Source organism: Thermobia domestica, unplaced genomic scaffold (genome assembly GCF_964235325.1).
Source record: "Thermobia domestica unplaced genomic scaffold, izTheDome1.hap1.1 HAP1_SCAFFOLD_237, whole genome shotgun sequence".
Taxonomy (NCBI): domain Eukaryota; kingdom Metazoa; phylum Arthropoda; class Insecta; order Zygentoma; family Lepismatidae; genus Thermobia; species Thermobia domestica.
Window position 1 is genome coordinate 68,453 of NW_027655956.1, and position 19,121 is coordinate 87,573.

Here is a 19,121-nt window from a genome sequence, read left to right on the forward strand (position 1 = left end):
AGTTATTATTCATATATAATGACGCAGATATTATCGAGTGTATTTGCGTTATTACTATATAAATAATAACTCATGCCTAAATAAATAACAGATCTGAGTATCAGGAATACCATGTAAAAAGTAAAATGTGTCGAACCGAATGCATCTCCACCCTACCTCATCCGCAGCGAAGACACGTTAGGGAACGTCAGGGAATTATGCTACATTTGGTTGCGCACACGACAGCATTGGATGATGAACTACCATTCAACGTAGAGGTTTGGCTGAGCTAACTCGGGAAGACTGAAAATATGGATTATTGAATGTGTGAAGCAGTCTGCGATTCGACTCGCTCAGCATTTGTGTTGTGTGTTGGTCTCACGATAACTTTCGAACATCTGAACCGACTCAAATGAAACTTTCAATGATTATTTATTCGTTCAAAGTACATACCAAGTTCATTGGAGAGGAAAATTGGGCAAGAGGGAGGGGGTAAAGCCCCCTAAATGCGCAAAAATGTAGGAAAACACTAAAGAGGAATACTTACATGTTGGGTCAGGATGCGACGTCTTCCGATTGTACTTTTATACTAGTACTAAACAATAAACTCCATGGTTCTGGATAATCAATAACCATTAGAACGCTCTGGAAAACCATTAACCATTAAATAACCATCAGTTGATAAGATCTGCTGTCAACAGTCTTTTCTCAATGTTTGCGTCTGATAAAGAGAACGTTAGGTTCTTGAAACTGTAACGTATAGTTATTAATATAATTCATTTTGTTCTGTTCAGAACTGCGTTTTAATGGATACTAGTACTAACCAAGCATATTATTGAAAAATAAAAATCAATAGACAAACAGCCAAATAACAAACACGCATTATACCCATTAGAGATTGAGGAACTTTTCCTTGCTATCTTATACACCAATCCACAATACTACTGCAATAACAAAGTAATTGAAAAGAGATCAGTATTAATTAATGAAATAAATTAAACACTGTTCTTAATTTTCCACTACATAATTTTTATTATAATTGCAAGTTGCAAAATCATTTGTTTTACATTACAATCTTCTTAAATGTAAAAAAAATACAATAACAAAGAAAAATAGTAAATATTTTTGAAGTTGCAAACAAAATAGTGGTAACTGTTCATTGTAAACAACAATGAGATATGCATATTAAATCTGGATCCATGTTGAAATACCAGCATTATTTCACATATGTGTACGAGCATATGAAAGGGGACCAGCCGGTGGTTAATGATAGAAGTAAATCTGTGCATGAAAATGGCATATTTTGAAGCACTATACAGTAAACAGTTTTACATAATGGAAATTCTTATTTTGTTAATGTTACAATTATACTCAGATAGCGTAGATCAGTTATTACTTCTACTACATATGAAGAAATTTTACAGCACCATTGCCTCATATACGTATAAAATAGACTTTTTTGAATGCGATTATATATATATATATATATATATATATACACACACACGTCTGAGTGTCCACTTTCTAAATGCATGCACCCATACATATGTTGTAACATTACAAGAAAAACGTTGAGATGTGTAACCGGCTAGTAAACCTATATATTTCATAATTTCTTAACATACACAACTTAATATTCTGATCAGATAAAACAAGTAAATGCCTTTTTATCTTATAAATCCAAGAAAGCAAATAAATAAAAAAAAAACGCTACATCATAGGAAAAGACAAGTAGACCCAACAGTGCGAATGAAAATTCAAAGAGTCATTAAACGTACGATTCGATTTTATAAGGCACAGGATGATGATTTGGATAAAACATACCTACTGTTTCCCTTACCCCCGCCATGTGTACGTACAGCTTAAAGTTCAATAAACGTTGCTTTCTTTCTAAAATTAAGAGGCCCCGTCACGGCGAAATCAAAATATCGCTGATTTTACAGTAATTATGATATCTTCAAACAGATAAAAGTAATCGAAAAGTGGAACAAGAGCTCGCTAGACAATATTATTTTACATGAGATACCGTTATCACGACTCACTTATCTGCTTTCGATTTCTAGTCATTAAAAAATCGGCACTTATTTTTGCGTTTACAAATGGCTGCAAACGCAAAGCTACTAGGTGATTCGTGATAACGGTATCTCATGCAAAATGATATTGTCTAGGGCGCTCTTGTTCCACATTTCGATTCTTTTATCTATTTGAAGATATCACATAATTACTGTAAAATTAGCGGTATTTTAATTCCCTGTGATTAGCCCTCTTAAAAGTATACTTCATCACAAAGTCAACACTCGAAAAGTAGGGACTATAGAAAATAAAAATATCTCAATAAAGAAATTAGGGCGACTTCCGATTTTTACACCAAGCCTCCGCAAGTGCAGACATTATAATTTTGAAGTAGAAAATGTGTGATTGGACCAATAATCGAACCTGAGACCTTAGGCTCATCATGCTTATGTGCTAACTCACTGCGTCACCCAGTCGATCTAACTCCCAACCACACAATTTCAACTATTGAGGACGGTGTTGTCTTTCTTTCAGACCACATGGAGTGTACTACAACTTCGTTGAGTTTGGACTGCCCCAGTGTCTGCTGGGAAGTCCAATCACAACAGAAAGTTGTGGTATCCTGACTCTCCATATAGTCTGAAAAAAAAGAACACCGTACTCAAAAGTGTAAATTGTGTGACTGGAAAATGGATCGACTGGGTGGCGAAGTTGGTTAGCACACAGGCGCGATAAACCTAAGGACCTGGGTTTGATCTCGAGTCCTGTCACACACTTTTCACTTTTTAAAATTATTAATAATGTCCACTTGAAAAACTGGTGTTTAATCACTGGCTGATCCACAATTCCCATTAAAGGCCAAAAACATTTGGTTGAATTCGAATGTAAAGGTAAACCATCCACATTAATTGTAATAGTTACCAAACATGTTCCCTCATTTTCTACCAACAACTTGGAATTTACAAATGGATAAACACATGGAATCAAACCTGATGACCTTTTCTTCACAATATTATGTTCTACGCCAAAGTATTTAAATAGACCCCCTGCACGTGTATCTACATTGGAGCAATTGTATGTAATAGAGTTCGTGCGTCTAAAGGAAGTTGAGGGAAACATTGGTTTAAAATATGTAACAGATTGGTAGTGGCTGTATTAGTTATGTTATATTCCTTTGCCCACTGCATCAACTTCACTTCCAAAGAATCAGGAACTTCACTATCACTCCACACTCCAAAATCACTAGAATTATCATATTCACTAGATACCTCTGAAATGTCGAGGTCACTGACACGTGGAACTTGATCATCATTTCTGCACGAAGTTTCATTCGCATTGTTATCTGAATCTAGTTTATTAGTTTTCTTTGTTTCTTGTCCTATTACTTCTGCAGAGAGAAATTTGTATTCATTAACAATTTCTTCATACTCCTTTTGAATCTTGCGGCGCTTAGATCTGGCAGAATCTCCAAAGCTTTCTTTTTCCACTGTTTCCTCCATTTTTCAACTATTTAGCTGTCCTTTTAAAATCGAAGAATTGGATGTAGGTTCAGTAGCTGGCCTCTCATCTCAACCAGAACTGCAAATAAAAGTTAAGTAGCTTATTAGCACAAACAATCCCCTCAAATGCAACGTAATATATATTTCATATGTACAAAGTGAAAACAGCCGAACTTAATTTATAAAATATAATTTAAATACATTTGCAGTTCGCGATTTTCTAAAGTAAACAAATAAAGGTCCATTCTACCACTGGTTTAGCATTTGCAAATTCTGCGCTTCGCGAATGTCAATACTGGGTAGAAATTTTCATGTACACCTCAGATGAATACTGGAATAAAACTTTCAAAACAGACCCTACCAGAGCCCTTTGTCCTTCCGACTTGTGCCATATACACTTAACACCTTAAAACTTATCGAAATAAATAATGAAGTGGAAAAAATATTTTTAAAACTTCATTTGGCAGTTCTTTTATTTCAATCTTTTTTAAATAACATTTTTCTCTTGTAATAAGTGTTGCGAACCAGGGTTGGCAAAAAGCGTTTTCTTACAAAAAATAAAAAGTCAACCTGTTTCTGTGATTGATTAACAAAAAAATACGTATGGACAGAAATAAATTAACTTGGCCTTCACGTATTTCCAGCAATGGGGTTATAAAGGACAAAATCTACAACTCCTATACGAAGTATATTCGGGAATCGAAATAGTACTTTGCGTATAGAGTTGTGCGGTTCTATTTGTGTATTTTTTAGACCAGGAAATTCCCGTCATAATCATGCCTGCGTTATTATTTATCAACAATATTAACAAGTATGTAACGTCATTTTAGTGACATTGTATTGTAATCAATACGCTAGAAATGACGTTTATAAAAGTAATGAATGGTTGAATTTTAAAATAAGAATTTAACCCAACACAGGGTTCTTACAAAATTACTTTTATCATTTTCCCTGATTTCCAGGTGCAAGATCACCTATTTTCCCTGACCCGCGACATTTAATAACATAATGGTGTACTGATGATGAATGCCCGTAAAAGCTAAATAAAGACTTGGGGCAGTGATTCTCAACCTGTGTGCTGCCAAAGATCAGCAACTTTCCGTTTGTAACACTATACAGTAGACACAGAGCCATACAAAAGGCTAATAATAGTAGACCAGTGTAAGTTATCCAAGGAATTGCCATTTGAGCTAGTGAAGAGACTTTATAAGACATCTTCAAATAATATTATACACTAACGTTAAATTTCTTTATATAAAACACTAAAAGATTAGCCATCCTTCTGCACAACAAGCAGCTGTAACTGAAGAATTCTTAAAAAAAAATGGCAACAAAGTGATTCTATAAATTTCGAAAAAAAATAAGCGCTCCTAAAAGTTTAGTAAACAAACAAAAGAAAACCGATACTTTAATGGAATTTCTCAATATTTCTTTGAATTCAATAAAATGAAAAATAAAACAATGAGAAACTTTTCAAAATAATGTGTAAATGTATATGCAACTATGAGAATGCAAATTGTGAATTTTCCACCCTCAAACGCAAAAATATTTGAAAGTTTAACATAATGAAAGTTATGACGAGCGAACATTACAGCTGCCCATACCAATTCCTACCGATTTTTTTTTCAGTTATTGCAATAGATCCTACTTGGTATCACAACAAAACAAATTTATTGTTATACATATTATTAAAAGATAACGAGAATTTTAGGAATGACCCCCCCCCAAAAAAAAATGCATCAAAAGATTGCGATCTTGGCCGATAATTAGTTTTCGGATCAGGAGCTACAAAATTTTTGAACGGCACCTAAATGATTTTTTTTTTTTTTTTTTTTTTTTTTTACGGAATAAGCTCATACAGAGTTAAGTGATAATTTTCTCTTTCTTTTCCCGTTTCTTCCAAAGCCGAATTGTCTTTTTCTCGCACATTTTACAGAAGTTCAGAGTTCTGAAGTTCCGCGTGCGTAGGCCAATCTACCAGTTGTCGTTGGGCTAATGAAGAAGCCACTTACAAGTTGTCTACCAATAACTTTTCTTAATAGAAATACCAGACTCTACACTTGAATTTCTATGTGAAATAATCAATGTCACTCTCACAAGACTCCACAAGTGTTAGAATTCACTTTTCCCACTTAGAACTGATTTATAAAACTCATCAAGATTTGAATTAAAATAAGACGCTTTTAGACGGTTGAAAAAAAAAAAAAAGGTTCGAACTCTTTCTCAACTACCTCTGTTTTAACATCATCGAGACGAAACGACTGATGGAGTATTACCAAGCACTTCGTCATCCTTATCCGGGCAATTTTAGGTTTATACAAGAATACCTCAGGATCAAAGCATGAAATGGCACGAGTAAGAGGATATTATTCGAGTATTTCTTTCAGTAGTGCCTATCAAAAATTTTCGACAATCAGTGAAGAAACTGCACTTGTTTACTTCCTTGACATCTTTAAGCTTCCCAATGCAATTTTTTTCTCCCGAATCCTATATCTACATTCTTTGGGGCTTTCAAGTTACTTTTAACTTCTAGAGCTTGCCCGATATGTGAATTTTGGACATCGTTTAAAATTTATTTCAAATTTTTTGACATTTAAATAAAATAAAATAAATAAATAAATAAAAATAAAAAAATATAAAAAGAAAATTCAAAATTCTCTGTATTGGGGGAAAGAAAAATTCTTATAAAGCTAAATAATAATAGTAATAACAGTAAAATTAACTATTTTTTTTCAAATTGTTCATTGTAAAAATTCTACATGTATGCAGGCCGAGGCAAAAGTCTGGACATGTCATATTTTCAACATTGCTGGAGAAATCGGGCAATACCTTACGATGGGGTAATAATAACATGAGGACCGAACGCCTTATGACGATCATGTTGAAGGCAGTCACCGTACGTTTTGTCTACACTTTTAATAAATAGTTATATAATAATTAGCTTGGGACCAGTTTGTCCTAATATGGCGTAGAAAACAAATTTTATGTCAGCTGCGAGCAAATTTGATTCATTAAGTTTTACTATGAAAGCTAGAAAGTAGCTGTGTAAGATTACGTTATTTTGCATGTAATCCAGCTAGGCACTCTCATTGCATGACCGCACAGAAACTGTCTTGGTAAGTACTAGTAGCAACAACTGAGTGATAAGATAGATAAATGAAAGAGCATTCATTTGGTCCTTGTCCAAGATACCGACAGGTCAAATATTAGAAAATCTAAGCAGTGACAAAAGCCAACGAGGAAACTATAACGAAATTTAGGCCGTCATTTCGAAGTGGGGCATCTTGACTTTTCCCAAGTTTACAGGAGAGCGATTTAAAGTTCTACGGGAAATTTGATTTTTAAATCTTTATATCGCCGGAACTATAATGAAGTGAGATACTGCATTTTAACAGTTGATAGAACACGTGGAAGTCATAATAGAAAAACGCACTTTTTTTCAAGTTACGCCCCTTTGCGTTTTCACCCCTGAATTTGTAAAGCGTACAAGTTGTGTTTCGCGCATATTATCGGAGGAAACGAGCATCAATGAATAGTAAGTAAATCCTAACAAATAAAACACAGTTCTGACCAGAGCAGAATGAAATATATTAAAAACTATACTTACAATGTTACAGTTTCAAGGACCTAACGTCCTCTTCATCAGACACAAACACTGTGTCTGATGAAGAGGACGTTAGGTCCTTGAAACTGTAACATTGTAAGTATAGTTTTTAATATATTTCATTCTGCTGTGGTCAGAACTGTGTTTTATTTGTTACTCTACTTATCCAGAGCCATGGAGTTTGTTTATTAAGTAAATCCTATAGGTCTGTTATCCACGAATGGAACCTACACAAGATTCAGTCACAACAATAACGCACATATGAACCTCAGATCGCGGGAGGAAGGAGGAGAAGGTGGCATTTTGCTCAATGTACTTGATAGGAGTGGTGACTGTCCAAAATTTGTCCTCAAACAAAGTGCATATTAAACAGGAGTTTCCAATCAAAGCATACCTTTCAGTATTTGCATTATTCTCAGGGTTCTTAGTGCTTCTTTACCCTTTCTACCGGTCCAGTTGAATTTCTTTGCTGCGTCGTTACTGAATACTTTTTCTAACATTCGTCTCACTAATTTCTCAACACTTTTACCACCCAAGGTACTCAAAGCTATTTGCTGTAAGCAAATATAATAAAAGCAGTTATAATTATACATATTACCAATACACTAGTTGTTACTAACGAATAGCAGGACACAATGAACTAAAAATATCAATTTTTTTCCTTGCCTAGCATAGAAACGAAGAAAACTAGAAGTAATCGATGAAAGGGTTCCCGCTCGTTTGGCAAAATCAAATTTCCTGACTTTTACAGGTTCTTAAATACCACTACTTAGAGATGTTTAGATAGCATATATTTGTACCAGTGCACAGAGCAATACAATTTGCACACGAAAGAACGGAAACAGAACATTTTTAATATGAAACATCCCGTAACAACTAGCCGGATAAGGCAAACAGTAAAATATGTTATTATTTCCAAACATGAAAATAATGACGAACCGAATTTTAAAAGGATAATGAAGCATAAAGAACATACTGTGCAAATAACGAATAATTTTCGGAAAGTGGAATGCCCCTTTAACTGAAAGTGACATACCGTTTAATAATTCTTGTACCCAAGATTTACAATGAAAAATACTTAAAATGTGTAGCAAATATACAATGAAAAACTTATTTCTCTTTAATCATTTCGCCAACACTGAATAAATAATTGTCTTCTTATGATACAAAAACAAAGGAAGCAGGGATGCTACTTCAGGGATATTTCCATTGCATTGTGCATAACATTTTGTTTATAATCTAGATACAACACACACGTTACATAACAGCTTAAGATGCGGGAAAATGTTTAAGTCATGACCATTTTCTATAGGCATAGTCTTAAAATTCTCCTGGTGGGAAAACCCTGAAAGTCCCTGTTAGAATGGCGGAGCCGAACTTGAGCCCAAAATACAACGAACGCAAATCCAAGTCTCTATAAAATAAGATATGCCCTATAGGCTTCATTAGGTTATGTATACTGGAACGAAGTTATTCATAATCGCTTCCGCGGTTGTGAATATTCATATTACAACAACTGAGACATTCATAGAAACAGATGCCGAATGTTTCTACCACACACGCCCCAACATGACACGTTAAGGTCGTTGACTGCTCTGTAGCGGCTTAATATATGAACAATTTATGTGGCATGTTATATAGATTCATACTAGGAGAGACGCCAATTGCTGGTATGAACAAGTTTATTTCTATCATAGTTGCTGCATTATCAATGTTCAAAACTACAAAGGAAATTATGACCCACTTTGTTTATTCAGTTTAAACTTGCCACGTGTCATTGAACAAATGTAAGATACCTAATGGGAAGTATCACCCCGTATAATATAAAAATACGGAAATTACGGTCTAAAATACTACAGTGAGCTCAAAACCTACCAAACTTGTAGCATTATTTTCATTGTGTGCCCATTCTTCCAGTGATTTAACCGACGATACCGTTTCACAGGGTAGAGTCAGACCGTCGGGTAATACCAGTGGTTGCGAAATTCCCGGTGAACGTAAATTTCCGTGGACGTATTCCAGTATGCGTGACTGGGTTTCTTCTATGCGTTCCAGACGTCCCTTAATGTTCGCCAAATGCTTAGCAATAACCGTGAAACCTGCGGGAAAAATGAAGTATAACCTGTATTGCATATATAATAACTTTTAAGAAATAGAAAAAAAAAAGAAATATAAAAGGAAAATAACTTTAAACTTTTTTCTTTTTTTTTTTTTTTTGTAACATTACGATTTCGAATGCTCATAATTTCGGCATTTTTTGTTTAAGAATGTTAACCCTTGTGTACTACCAAGAACACTTTTACACAGGAATTACATGGGGTCTTCTAGAATCCCACCTAAATTATGTTCTTTACGCAGAACTATCAAAGAGACAACTTAAATATTTAGCATGCATCTTTAGCATACACTCGAGATAGTCTGCAAGAAAAGATGAACTGTAATCTCACTTGTTTAACAGCTGTAACATGAGAAACAAATCTGGGGTTCCAAAAGACCCCATGGTGGTACACAAGAGTTAAAAATAGTACTACTAATAATTTCTGAACTTTGTTTTCAGAATTTTATTCATTTATTAATAAATATTTGCACCAGTTCAGTTTCATAGAGGGTACAAAACCAACCATTTCTGCTTTCAAAGATAGAATAGTTAATGGGTGAAGGAGTTTACTTCTGCCAGCCTCAAATGCATTCATTGCAACATATTTTGAATGTACAATTCTAGGATATACTCATTTATATGCCTGCTTTCAAAACCCGATATTATGATACTGATCTTACAGTTTGGGTATTCTAATTTCTCCTCTCAGCCGTTCAGTCCAGCTTATCTACTGACCGCAAACATGCTCTGCACCACGCGGGAGTCTGGTGCAGGGTGGAAAATACTAACAGTGAGTTTTTTCTTTTAAACAGTGTTATCTTTAATTTAATAATTTCTTTCGCTTTGGATAATACATCTCGAGACCTGAGAAAAACATTGGGAATTAGAGTTAAATGTTAATTAGCTATGAATTTTCATAGCAAATTTCCTAATTGGGATTAAATTTCGAATTGATTCCCAATCTTTAACTGATTGCAATCCCAAACACTTTTTCATATGCATTGAGGAAAAAGTATATCAACATTCAACAAAGTGTGTGTGTGTAAAATCGGCCGGTTCAGAACTAGTTTACGGCATGAAATGCATAAATTTCGACTCAAGTTATGTAAAATGCACAGGGTTTTCAACCTTGGGTGCAGATGGGGGGGGGGAGGAGAAACACCCGAAATACGTCCCTGAAGTCTGCATTGTTCTCCTCTTTCTACTTTTAACAAAAATTGTTGTGTTCAGTACTCTATATCTTTGGCGAAGTTTGAACAATGCAGACTCGTTTAAAAAAAAAATAGTAGGCGTATTTCCGCCATTAAATAAAAAAAAGTGTGCCTTCGCGCCAAATATCATAGTTCCTTCCACGTACAGAAACAGTGCTACTTAAAAACACAATAAATAGCCAACAACCAGGCCTAGCATATATTTCGCGGTTCCACTCGAGCAGAATGTTTTACCAAAAAGAAAATTTATAGCTAAATACGATGTGAAATATCTTTTGTGAAAGAATGGAAGTGTGAATGTAAGAAATTACTGTCAGTGCACAGCATATTTAAATGAATTTTGAGTGAGTGAAAGTGTGCGTCTCCACTATCCTCGTTTTTGCGTACACCCTCCGTCGCTGACGCGCCTGCACCATACGGACGCACCCCGTCGCTTTCGCTCGCGCCTCCCTGCTCTGACTCAGACAGCATTCGTGTTTCTTAGTGGCTACCTAGTACAAGTTAGTTTGTGTTTTATGCATTGTAATTTGTGTGCCATACGTCCATACTGTATTTATACTGAGCCCCAGGGTTGGCAAAAACCATGGTTTTTATTGAAAAAACCAAAAAACCAGTTTTTTTTTGGTTTAAACCCGTTTTTTTTTTGGGGTTTAAATAATTTGCTCTGTGTATTAATATCACATATGGACAGAAATAAGCTTTTTTCGCCTTGGTGTTAGTATGCAACAACCGGGTTATGCTGGAAGGGGGTCACATAAGCTTAAAGCGGAATCCAAACTGCTTCTCGGCTTACATCCAAGAGAAATTGTCCTCTATTTGAACTCGAAACCGGGAGTAATTGGCCACAAATGCGATACGTCTGCCGACTCACTCACGAAGGACTCCTGGTAAAAATACGTTGACTAATCTTTACATATTTGTCAATATAATCATCAAGAGTCATTAGGACTACAGAGTACTACAGAGTACTACAGAGTACAGAAGAACTAATTTAGTCCAAGTCAGCTCACTACGACTTTTATTAGTCCAAGTTAAAGAAATAGGCATTTATTCCGAAGTTGGTCGTCCGCTTTCACTACGTTTTTTTCGCTGTTATCTCCTTTGCACACTTTCTGCAACGTGTTACTGGGTTCATTAATCCGTGCTCTTCACAAACTTTTAAAAGATTTTGTTCGTTATCAACGTATTGCTTCACAAATGTTAAAACTGTGAGTTCATTGCCCTTGTACATTCGCCATGTTAATAACATAAATGCTCGTTTCTTTCCCACAATACAACTGTTTGGTTACCTTGCGCCAAGTAGTTCCCTCCGCTCGCCATATTGTTCCATGTTTATAACCTCTTATATAAAACAAATAAAGAGATTTTTCGAGACTTGTGTATTGTCAAGCACACAAACGATCAAATTATCCATATCTTTCCTGTAAATTATAAAAAATTTGCTGGAAACGGACGCCAACTTTGGAACTTAACCCAAGAAATATAACTACTTAATTTGCATATCAGTAAGAAAAATGAATAAAGATACGAATTATTTGAGTCCACTTAGGCTCTGACCAATTTATACAAAAATAGTTACCAAAGATTCTTGTTATTTCAATAATTGCCTCCAGTGGGGTTTGTATGACCTTACTCCCGAAAAAAGTACGGTACTTCGATGTATTTTATCAATAGTAAACGTTATTAAAACGAAAAAATGTTTAGAATTTTCCTTTGGTTGCATAACAATAGTAACAAACTATAAAAAAATCACAAAAGAAACATCCATAAAGTTACATAAAAAATAGTTGCTTTTGTAATATAATATCTTTGAGTAAAGAATGGGGAATTTAGGTCTAAATATAGTACGGATAATATATGGGAGTGAAACGTGATAGCCCACAAATATGTGTTCATCAAAATTTTACGAATAGTTACACTTTTACGAACATTTTTTTTTTGTTTTTTGGTTTAAAGCAGTTGTTTTTTCTTTTTTTTCTTTTTTGAAAAAAACAGCTGGTTTAAACCAAGGTTTTAATCATGGTTTAAACCAAGCAACCCTGCTGAGCCCGCCTGAAGTCAATCTGCAAGTAGTAATGGAGCTCCTCCAGGGTTTGAAAGAAACCGGGTCTTTTTGAAAAAGCACAACCCACCTGGGCCCATATGGGTATTTTCCGGTTTAATTGGGTTTTTTCGAAATATTTCAATGTCTCTTGATTTGTAGTGTGAACACCCGCTATTTTGAACAAAATGACCGCGATTTTGAAATTTTACATTGGTATGCAGCCAAAGTCTGTACACGAAATTTACAGAAAATCTCCTGATTGTGCCCTGAAAATTTAAGCTTAAAAGACTGAAAGTAGTACCGTGTAGTATGTGTGGTACAGGCAGACGAACGAATAAATGTAGATAGAATCATCCCGGGAGCCTCAATGACGTTCGCCAAAAATATTAATTTAAAACAAATACACAACTCATGTTTTATAAAATAAATAGTTTTATCGGTGAAGTTCACTTCCGATACTTTGTGTTCAATTATGGGAATTTCCCGAGCATTTCTTTCGCGATGTTTTCTTTCTTTTTTTTTTCTTTCTAAAATCCAAGCTTTTTTTTACTGTACATCGAAACTTCTAGTAGTATGGAAGTTTGAATTCAGCACTTGAAATAATAAGCGTCACACGGTTTTCGGAACTCTGAGCATTACGCTTCTTAAATTTGACAAGAATTTTTACGCTATTGCTGCTGTTGATTCTACAGAATGCTTATTTGAGGAGGAGCAACAAATAACTGGACTAAACAGCTGTTGTTGGAAAACCAAATTTTACTTAAGAATACTTGTGCTACCATCAAAGGTAACCAAAAATAAATAAAATAATAATAATAATAATAATAAATAAGGGTTAAGTTCCGTAGCACCGGTCCAATTTTAGGAAATTCACCCGGTCAATTGAAGAATTTATTTAAGTTTGCGAGTAAGAATGAGTGAAAGTGGGGTAAGTAAACTAGTAAAAGTGAAGAAAGCTGTTTTTGTTCGTTGTTTTTGATTTTGTAAGCGGCACAGTATGTTGAGGCTGAAGGACTATTTCGCGGAGAGGTACATTTGTTATGATATTGTAGCGCGAAAGGCAAGGTGTTGGGGAAGAAGGAAGAGCATTTCGAGGGCTATTTAGCGGACTATTTATTTAAGGAAACGAAACCCCAGGAAACTGTTGTGCACGATATTCTTCTTGAAATCGGAAAAGTTTACAAGCCTCGGTTTTGATAAGTGACTTCCAAGTGAACGGGAACGTTGTCACTACCCTCGCTTACGCGTATACCCACCTGCTCCCTTCGGACGCAACCCCTTGCTCCGCTCGGGTCTCCCTGCCCTGACTCGGTTCGACAGCATTCGTGCTTTTTAATGGCCACCTAGCACAGGTTGGTTTGTGTTTCTGTGCTGTAGTAGTTTTTATGCCCCTAACGTAAAGTAACATAATTTGATGTAATCCAACAAAATATAACCGAATGCAGTGCATTTTGGTGCTTTTTCCAGTTTTCAAATTGGTCCGGCGTTACGGCACTAATGCCAAAAATAATACTAGTATTTTCACTAATGCAGTACATATTTACTGGTAGTACCGGCACTCTGTGAGGGATAACGTTCCTCGGTGTCGCATTTGGCGAGCACACTATTCACGGAAAGTATCTTCTAAAATATAAAATTGCATATTTTATTTCAAACAGGCTATAAGCATATTCTGCACTTTAATTTGTTCTATAATTATCTCAAGCTAAGAGAAGGTTTTTTCTTTTTATCCATTCAGTGCATTCTAAAGTTTATAAATGTTTTATGTTGAATGCTGTTGAGTACCTTAACGTGAAAGCATCTGATTCGCCCAATGAAAGTTCAAAATCTGATAAAAATCACTTTCAATATGATCGCCTTAGTTGTACCAATAAAAATACTAACAAAAAGCTCAAAAACCCAGATGGTTTTTTTCAAGTGGGTCCAACCCGAAAAAACCCGGTGGGTTTTATCGGGCAGGGCCCACTTGGGCAAACCCTGATCTCCTCACTTAATGCATGCTCTGCTAAAAGGAATACAAAGCCCTAACATAACTTGAAAATATAGGAAACGTGTCAAAATTTGGTAGAATTGTGTGCTCGAGTAATGCCCATTCCAGTACATAAAAAACAAAAATCTCCTAACTGATACACACTGTTCCTCTGAAAACCAAAACTAGGCCTAATTGTTCAATATATTCGGCAAAGTTTCTGAAATTGGTTGGGACTTTGGCAATTCACTCAAAATCTAAGTACAAGGGGCATATGTCTTAAAGTTTATTGCATGCTGTTTTCAGTACATTTTGGCACTATTTCCCTTTTTTCAAGTGACTGCAGAATCGTTACTAATGCATAAACTTATACAAAGTCAAAGCATTATGTCACACTTGGGTGGAAGAGCAGAATTAACCTAACCTAATGTGCATGCGCAGGAACAATGCATTGTAGCCAAAGATAATCGGCCAAACTGAACCCAGAAATATTTATTAACTCTAATTTCCATGCAGACATCTGCTGTACTGTAACCCAGTGAAGAGTGTAACTAGCTCACGTAAACTAATTTTGCCTTCTTAAAATGGATATTAATCATTTCAATGTTATTCTACATTAGCACTCCATGCACAATCATAACCTGTTCACCCACATGTTTCCATAAAAAAAAAAAAAAAAAGTATGGAAATTATTTTATATAGAACGATTATATAACCTACTTACCTTTCTTGTCTTGTCTTGTCTTGTCTTCTTCACTTATGAATAGTGCTGGTTTTTTGCATCAGGTCTAAATCTTTTTACAAATGCACTTAAGTTTGACCACACTCTTTCTTCTGTAACTAGACCACAACACTTCTAATATGGCGGTGAAGAACTGCGCATGAACAGTAACGCACTCTACCAACATCAAGTATGTTGCAGTTAGCGACCTTTACCCAACGATAAAAATCAGTGGTCGTGTGGTGGGAAAAAATGCTTTTCGTAGAGCGATTCCCCGTTATTTAGCCAACGCTAAAGTAACGTATTTCTTGGTTGGGAAAACAGTCAACTCGAGTATAGTTGCGTGAAGGTCGGGAGAATAGTTGGTTGGCCAACCATACATTTAACCAACGGTGGGCCAACGTACGTTTCTCCACTATAGGCTTGTACCGACCATCACCCACTGTTTTGACCAAATCCCACTCAATCCCCAACGGTGGGCCAACCAACCTTGCTACAAGGGGTCTCAAATTTATTTTTCAGACCTGCCCCCCCCCTTCCTTCAAAACTTCTGGATCTGTCCGTGATATCGGTTGTTGCCAATTAACTGATAATAGTCATAGCGTACCTTTTGAAATGTTTTCAAACGCTCTTTGCATAAGGAACAGTTTTCCGTATTCTTTATTTTTTCTTTTCTTTTCTTTTCTTTTTTCGCCCTTTTACTGTGCTGGAAAGGGACTCCATGAGCAGTGTTTGGCACACGACCCACTCGGGAGAGTAATGCTCCCAGAAGTACGTTTTTTTCGCGCGCTAATCTAGCCAGCTGTTCTAAACGCTATCCTAGCCAGTTGTTTTAAGTTGGTCATAAAATTTATATCATGGAGTACAAGGGGAACAAAACGAGCCCTGCGGGGTTTCTAACCCGTTCCTACTACTACTACTACTTATCTGCACAAAAGTAAGTAAATCACTTTTTTGAATATTATTTTCATATTATTTTAATTTAAAAAGTGTTATAAAAATATTTTAAAAATGTAAAAAAAAATCCTCGAGCCGGGTTTGAACTCACGCCAAAAGGGACTTTCATTAGTAGCATATAGCACTAGCCCTCTCGGCCACGAAGACTGACAACAACAATTATTTGATTTCTGCTATTTAAATGCAACGTGGCAAGAAATTGATAACACCAACCAATCAGAACTGTGTTTCTCGCTCGTACTTCCGAGAGCATTACTCTCCTGATCTAATCCTTTTGGCACAAGCTATGTGCGAGCAGCTCTGAAGTTGAATGTTTTCAAGGCCAAGGCCACCAACACATTTTGATAAGTACACTGTCGCGTGATTCACCCTTAGGGAGTGAGTATGCCACAGCAGTTGCATTGTGTTTCCGTATGATACTGAGATATTTCTTTGGCAGGAAAATAGTTTTGTATGGAACCAAAGACGACTGAATATAAAAACATGTAAAAGGTATACTCGGCCTGCAAGAGTTACATGGCGGGCTTTACTTTGATGAATAAGGACAACTACTACCACAGTGCATGTTGTGGCACGAAAGTTGTAGCCTACGTGTCTGCCATGAGTTGGTCTGTGTTTGCACACATCAGGCTTGACTTTCGTTTGTTGAGTACAGCACCTGAAATCCATTCATAATTCGATATGAAGGTTTCAACAAGTGACAGTTCTTGTGAATTGTTAATATGTTTTAGCTACTAAATGAGTGTCTTCATTATTCGATTTAAAAAGAACAAATACAGCTTTTTACTTTGGGTTTTCTGTTTTCCAAGCCTGTTTATTTCTTTTTTATTTTTTGGCGGATTTACTTTTGCAACTAGAAGATTGAAATTTTGCACAAACATGCAGTCCACCGAACAAAATTTATCAGATTTTTTCAGGTGATCTCTGCGTTAACACTGGGGGTCCATAGGGGCAAAAAGGTAAAAAAATATTTTTAATCAAAAAATCTCTTTTTTTTCGCGATTTTCACGCCTTAGATACACGATGGAGACATGTGAATGGTATCGTTTGAAAGCCAGTTCTGAAGAGAATTATGTACGACCCACGATTCTAGGATAAATAGGGATGTCTCAAGGAAACTTCTACACAAGATCCTGTTTTATACGGGAATCTGGGGTATTATGGATATATATATATATATATATATATATATATATATATATATATATATATATATATATATATATATATATATATATATATATATATATATATATATATATATATGGCAGGCTTAGTTTTGCACTTAGAAGATTGAAATTTGGACAAATATTCACTCCACCGAATAGTATTTATCAGATTTCTTTCAGATCTCTGCGTTAAAACAGAGGGGTCCAGAGCGGCAAAATTTTAAAAGGATATTTTGATGAAAAATTTCTTTCTTCGCGATTTTCCCGCGTTAGATACATGATAGAGACATGTGAATAATACCGTTTGAAAGGTAGTTCTATTCTCAAGAGAATGATGGCAAACCATGATCCTAGAATAAACACGGATGTCTCAGGAAATTTTTTACCTGCCATCAGGGTCTTTTGCGGTAGTCTGGGGCACTGTGGGGATTACTGATAAATGAAATACTTTTCCTGCCCTTACTATTCAAGATAGAAAATTGAAATTTTGTACACACATATAGTATTTTGCAGTTGATTTTAAGATGTCTACGTTTACACGGGGCTCCAAAGGGACTAATAAAATTTAAAAATCAGAAAAAATTCTGATTTCACTCAAAATTTCTCACTTCAGGGACAAAATAGGGAAGTGTAAATGGTACACTCCGATTCAAAAACATTGCGACAGCTAACGCCGTGCAAACTTTAACAAATGGTGTAGTGTTTCTTTCTGAGAACGATAACACGAAAAGTTCATACTGCAGATCAATGATGTCTTTGGAATGTCCTGGTAATTCCCTTGCCCTTTCCCAACCAACATTCGTAAATCGTCTCTATCATGATACAGGTGTTTGCTTTCATATTCTTACGTAATGTTTGTCCAGTATGATAAGTCGATTCTTCACAATCACATTGTAAAAATATTAACTTTGACGTGAATAAGATTTGAACCTATGTTAGATAGCTGTATTATGCATAAAGCCACTGCGTTACCCGAACACTTTCATGCCACCTGAAATTAGAAGCCAAATATTACTTTAGGTGTGATCTTTGGAACGAATCAAGTGCACAACGAAATTGATTTATTCGACGGCCTAGAGAGAAATTAGTGCCCACTAATAAATGAAGGAAATGCATACAATCCAGGGAAAATTACAGAAATAAAACATATTTTCAGTAATTTCGTCGTGCAAGTTCAAAAGTACGGGAATAATAATAATAATAATAATAATAATAATAATAATAATAATAATAATAATAATAATAATAATAATAATAATAAATGTGTACATTCACACTATAGTAGTCTATTATTATTATTATTATTATTATTATTATTATTATTATTATTATTAGCATCAATTACCCGCTTCATTGGGTTAAATTGAGAAAAAATATTAATATGGTCCGTTACTCAGTCACTGTTTCGTGTTACTAAAGCCCTCTTTGATATCGGCCATTTTCGTTGTGTTTTTTATATCCTCTCCCATCCCTATGTTGTGGGGCACGGCATCTGCAGTGTCATTGTTGATCTCAGCGAGCCGGAAAACTGTGAATTCGACACTGATATTGGTTATTTCGATCATTTTTATGTCTCTCCCTCCTCCCACTAGAGGAACTGAATTTGGGTTTAAACAGCATCAGATGTGTCACTATTAATCTCAGCGAATCCAAAAATTACAGATACACCACTTATACCAGTAATTTTTCGTTCTTTGTTAAATGTCGCTCCTCTTCTTCATCTCTTTAGTTGCAACGTCCAAGTGATATGACAGAAACCATCTCAGGTTCGAACTTCATCTAGGTTGAAAATTTGATCGTGATGGATCATTTGTTTCGCGAGTTATCAACTTTTATTTACACTTTTTAACTTCTCCC

The 19,121-nt window shown here is 35.4% G+C and overlaps 1 protein-coding gene across 3 annotated transcripts; it reads right to left on the minus strand.

The window, feature by feature from the left end:
* Positions 1 to 999: 999 nt before the first annotated feature.
* Positions 1,000 to 15,313, minus strand: LOC145676596 (uncharacterized). Of its 3 annotated transcripts, XM_081747429.1 has the most exons (4): positions 15,142 to 15,304; positions 8,971 to 9,194; positions 7,490 to 7,649; positions 1,000 to 3,570 (listed from the first exon to the last, which is right to left on the minus strand). In XM_081747429.1, exon 4 carries the CDS (start codon positions 3,489 to 3,491, stop codon positions 3,051 to 3,053), a length of 441 nt encoding a protein of 146 aa, XP_081603555.1. In that variant the 5' UTR covers positions 3,492 to 3,570; positions 7,490 to 7,649; positions 8,971 to 9,194; positions 15,142 to 15,304; the 3' UTR covers positions 1,000 to 3,050. The 3 variants fall into 3 exon arrangements, with proteins under 3 accessions (XP_081603555.1, XP_081603556.1, XP_081603557.1); XM_081747430.1 differs by lacking the exon at positions 7,490 to 7,649 and having other exon boundaries at positions 15,142 to 15,307; XM_081747431.1 differs by lacking the exons at positions 7,490 to 7,649; positions 8,971 to 9,194 and having other exon boundaries at positions 15,142 to 15,313.
* Between the last annotated feature and the right edge of the window lie 3,808 nt (positions 15,314 to 19,121).

Excerpts from the sequence above, each read along its gene's own strand:
- LOC145676596 (XM_081747431.1), bottom strand. The coding sequence starts at position 3,491 with ATGGAGGAAACAGTGGAAAAAGAAAGCTTTGGAGATTCTGCCAGATCT.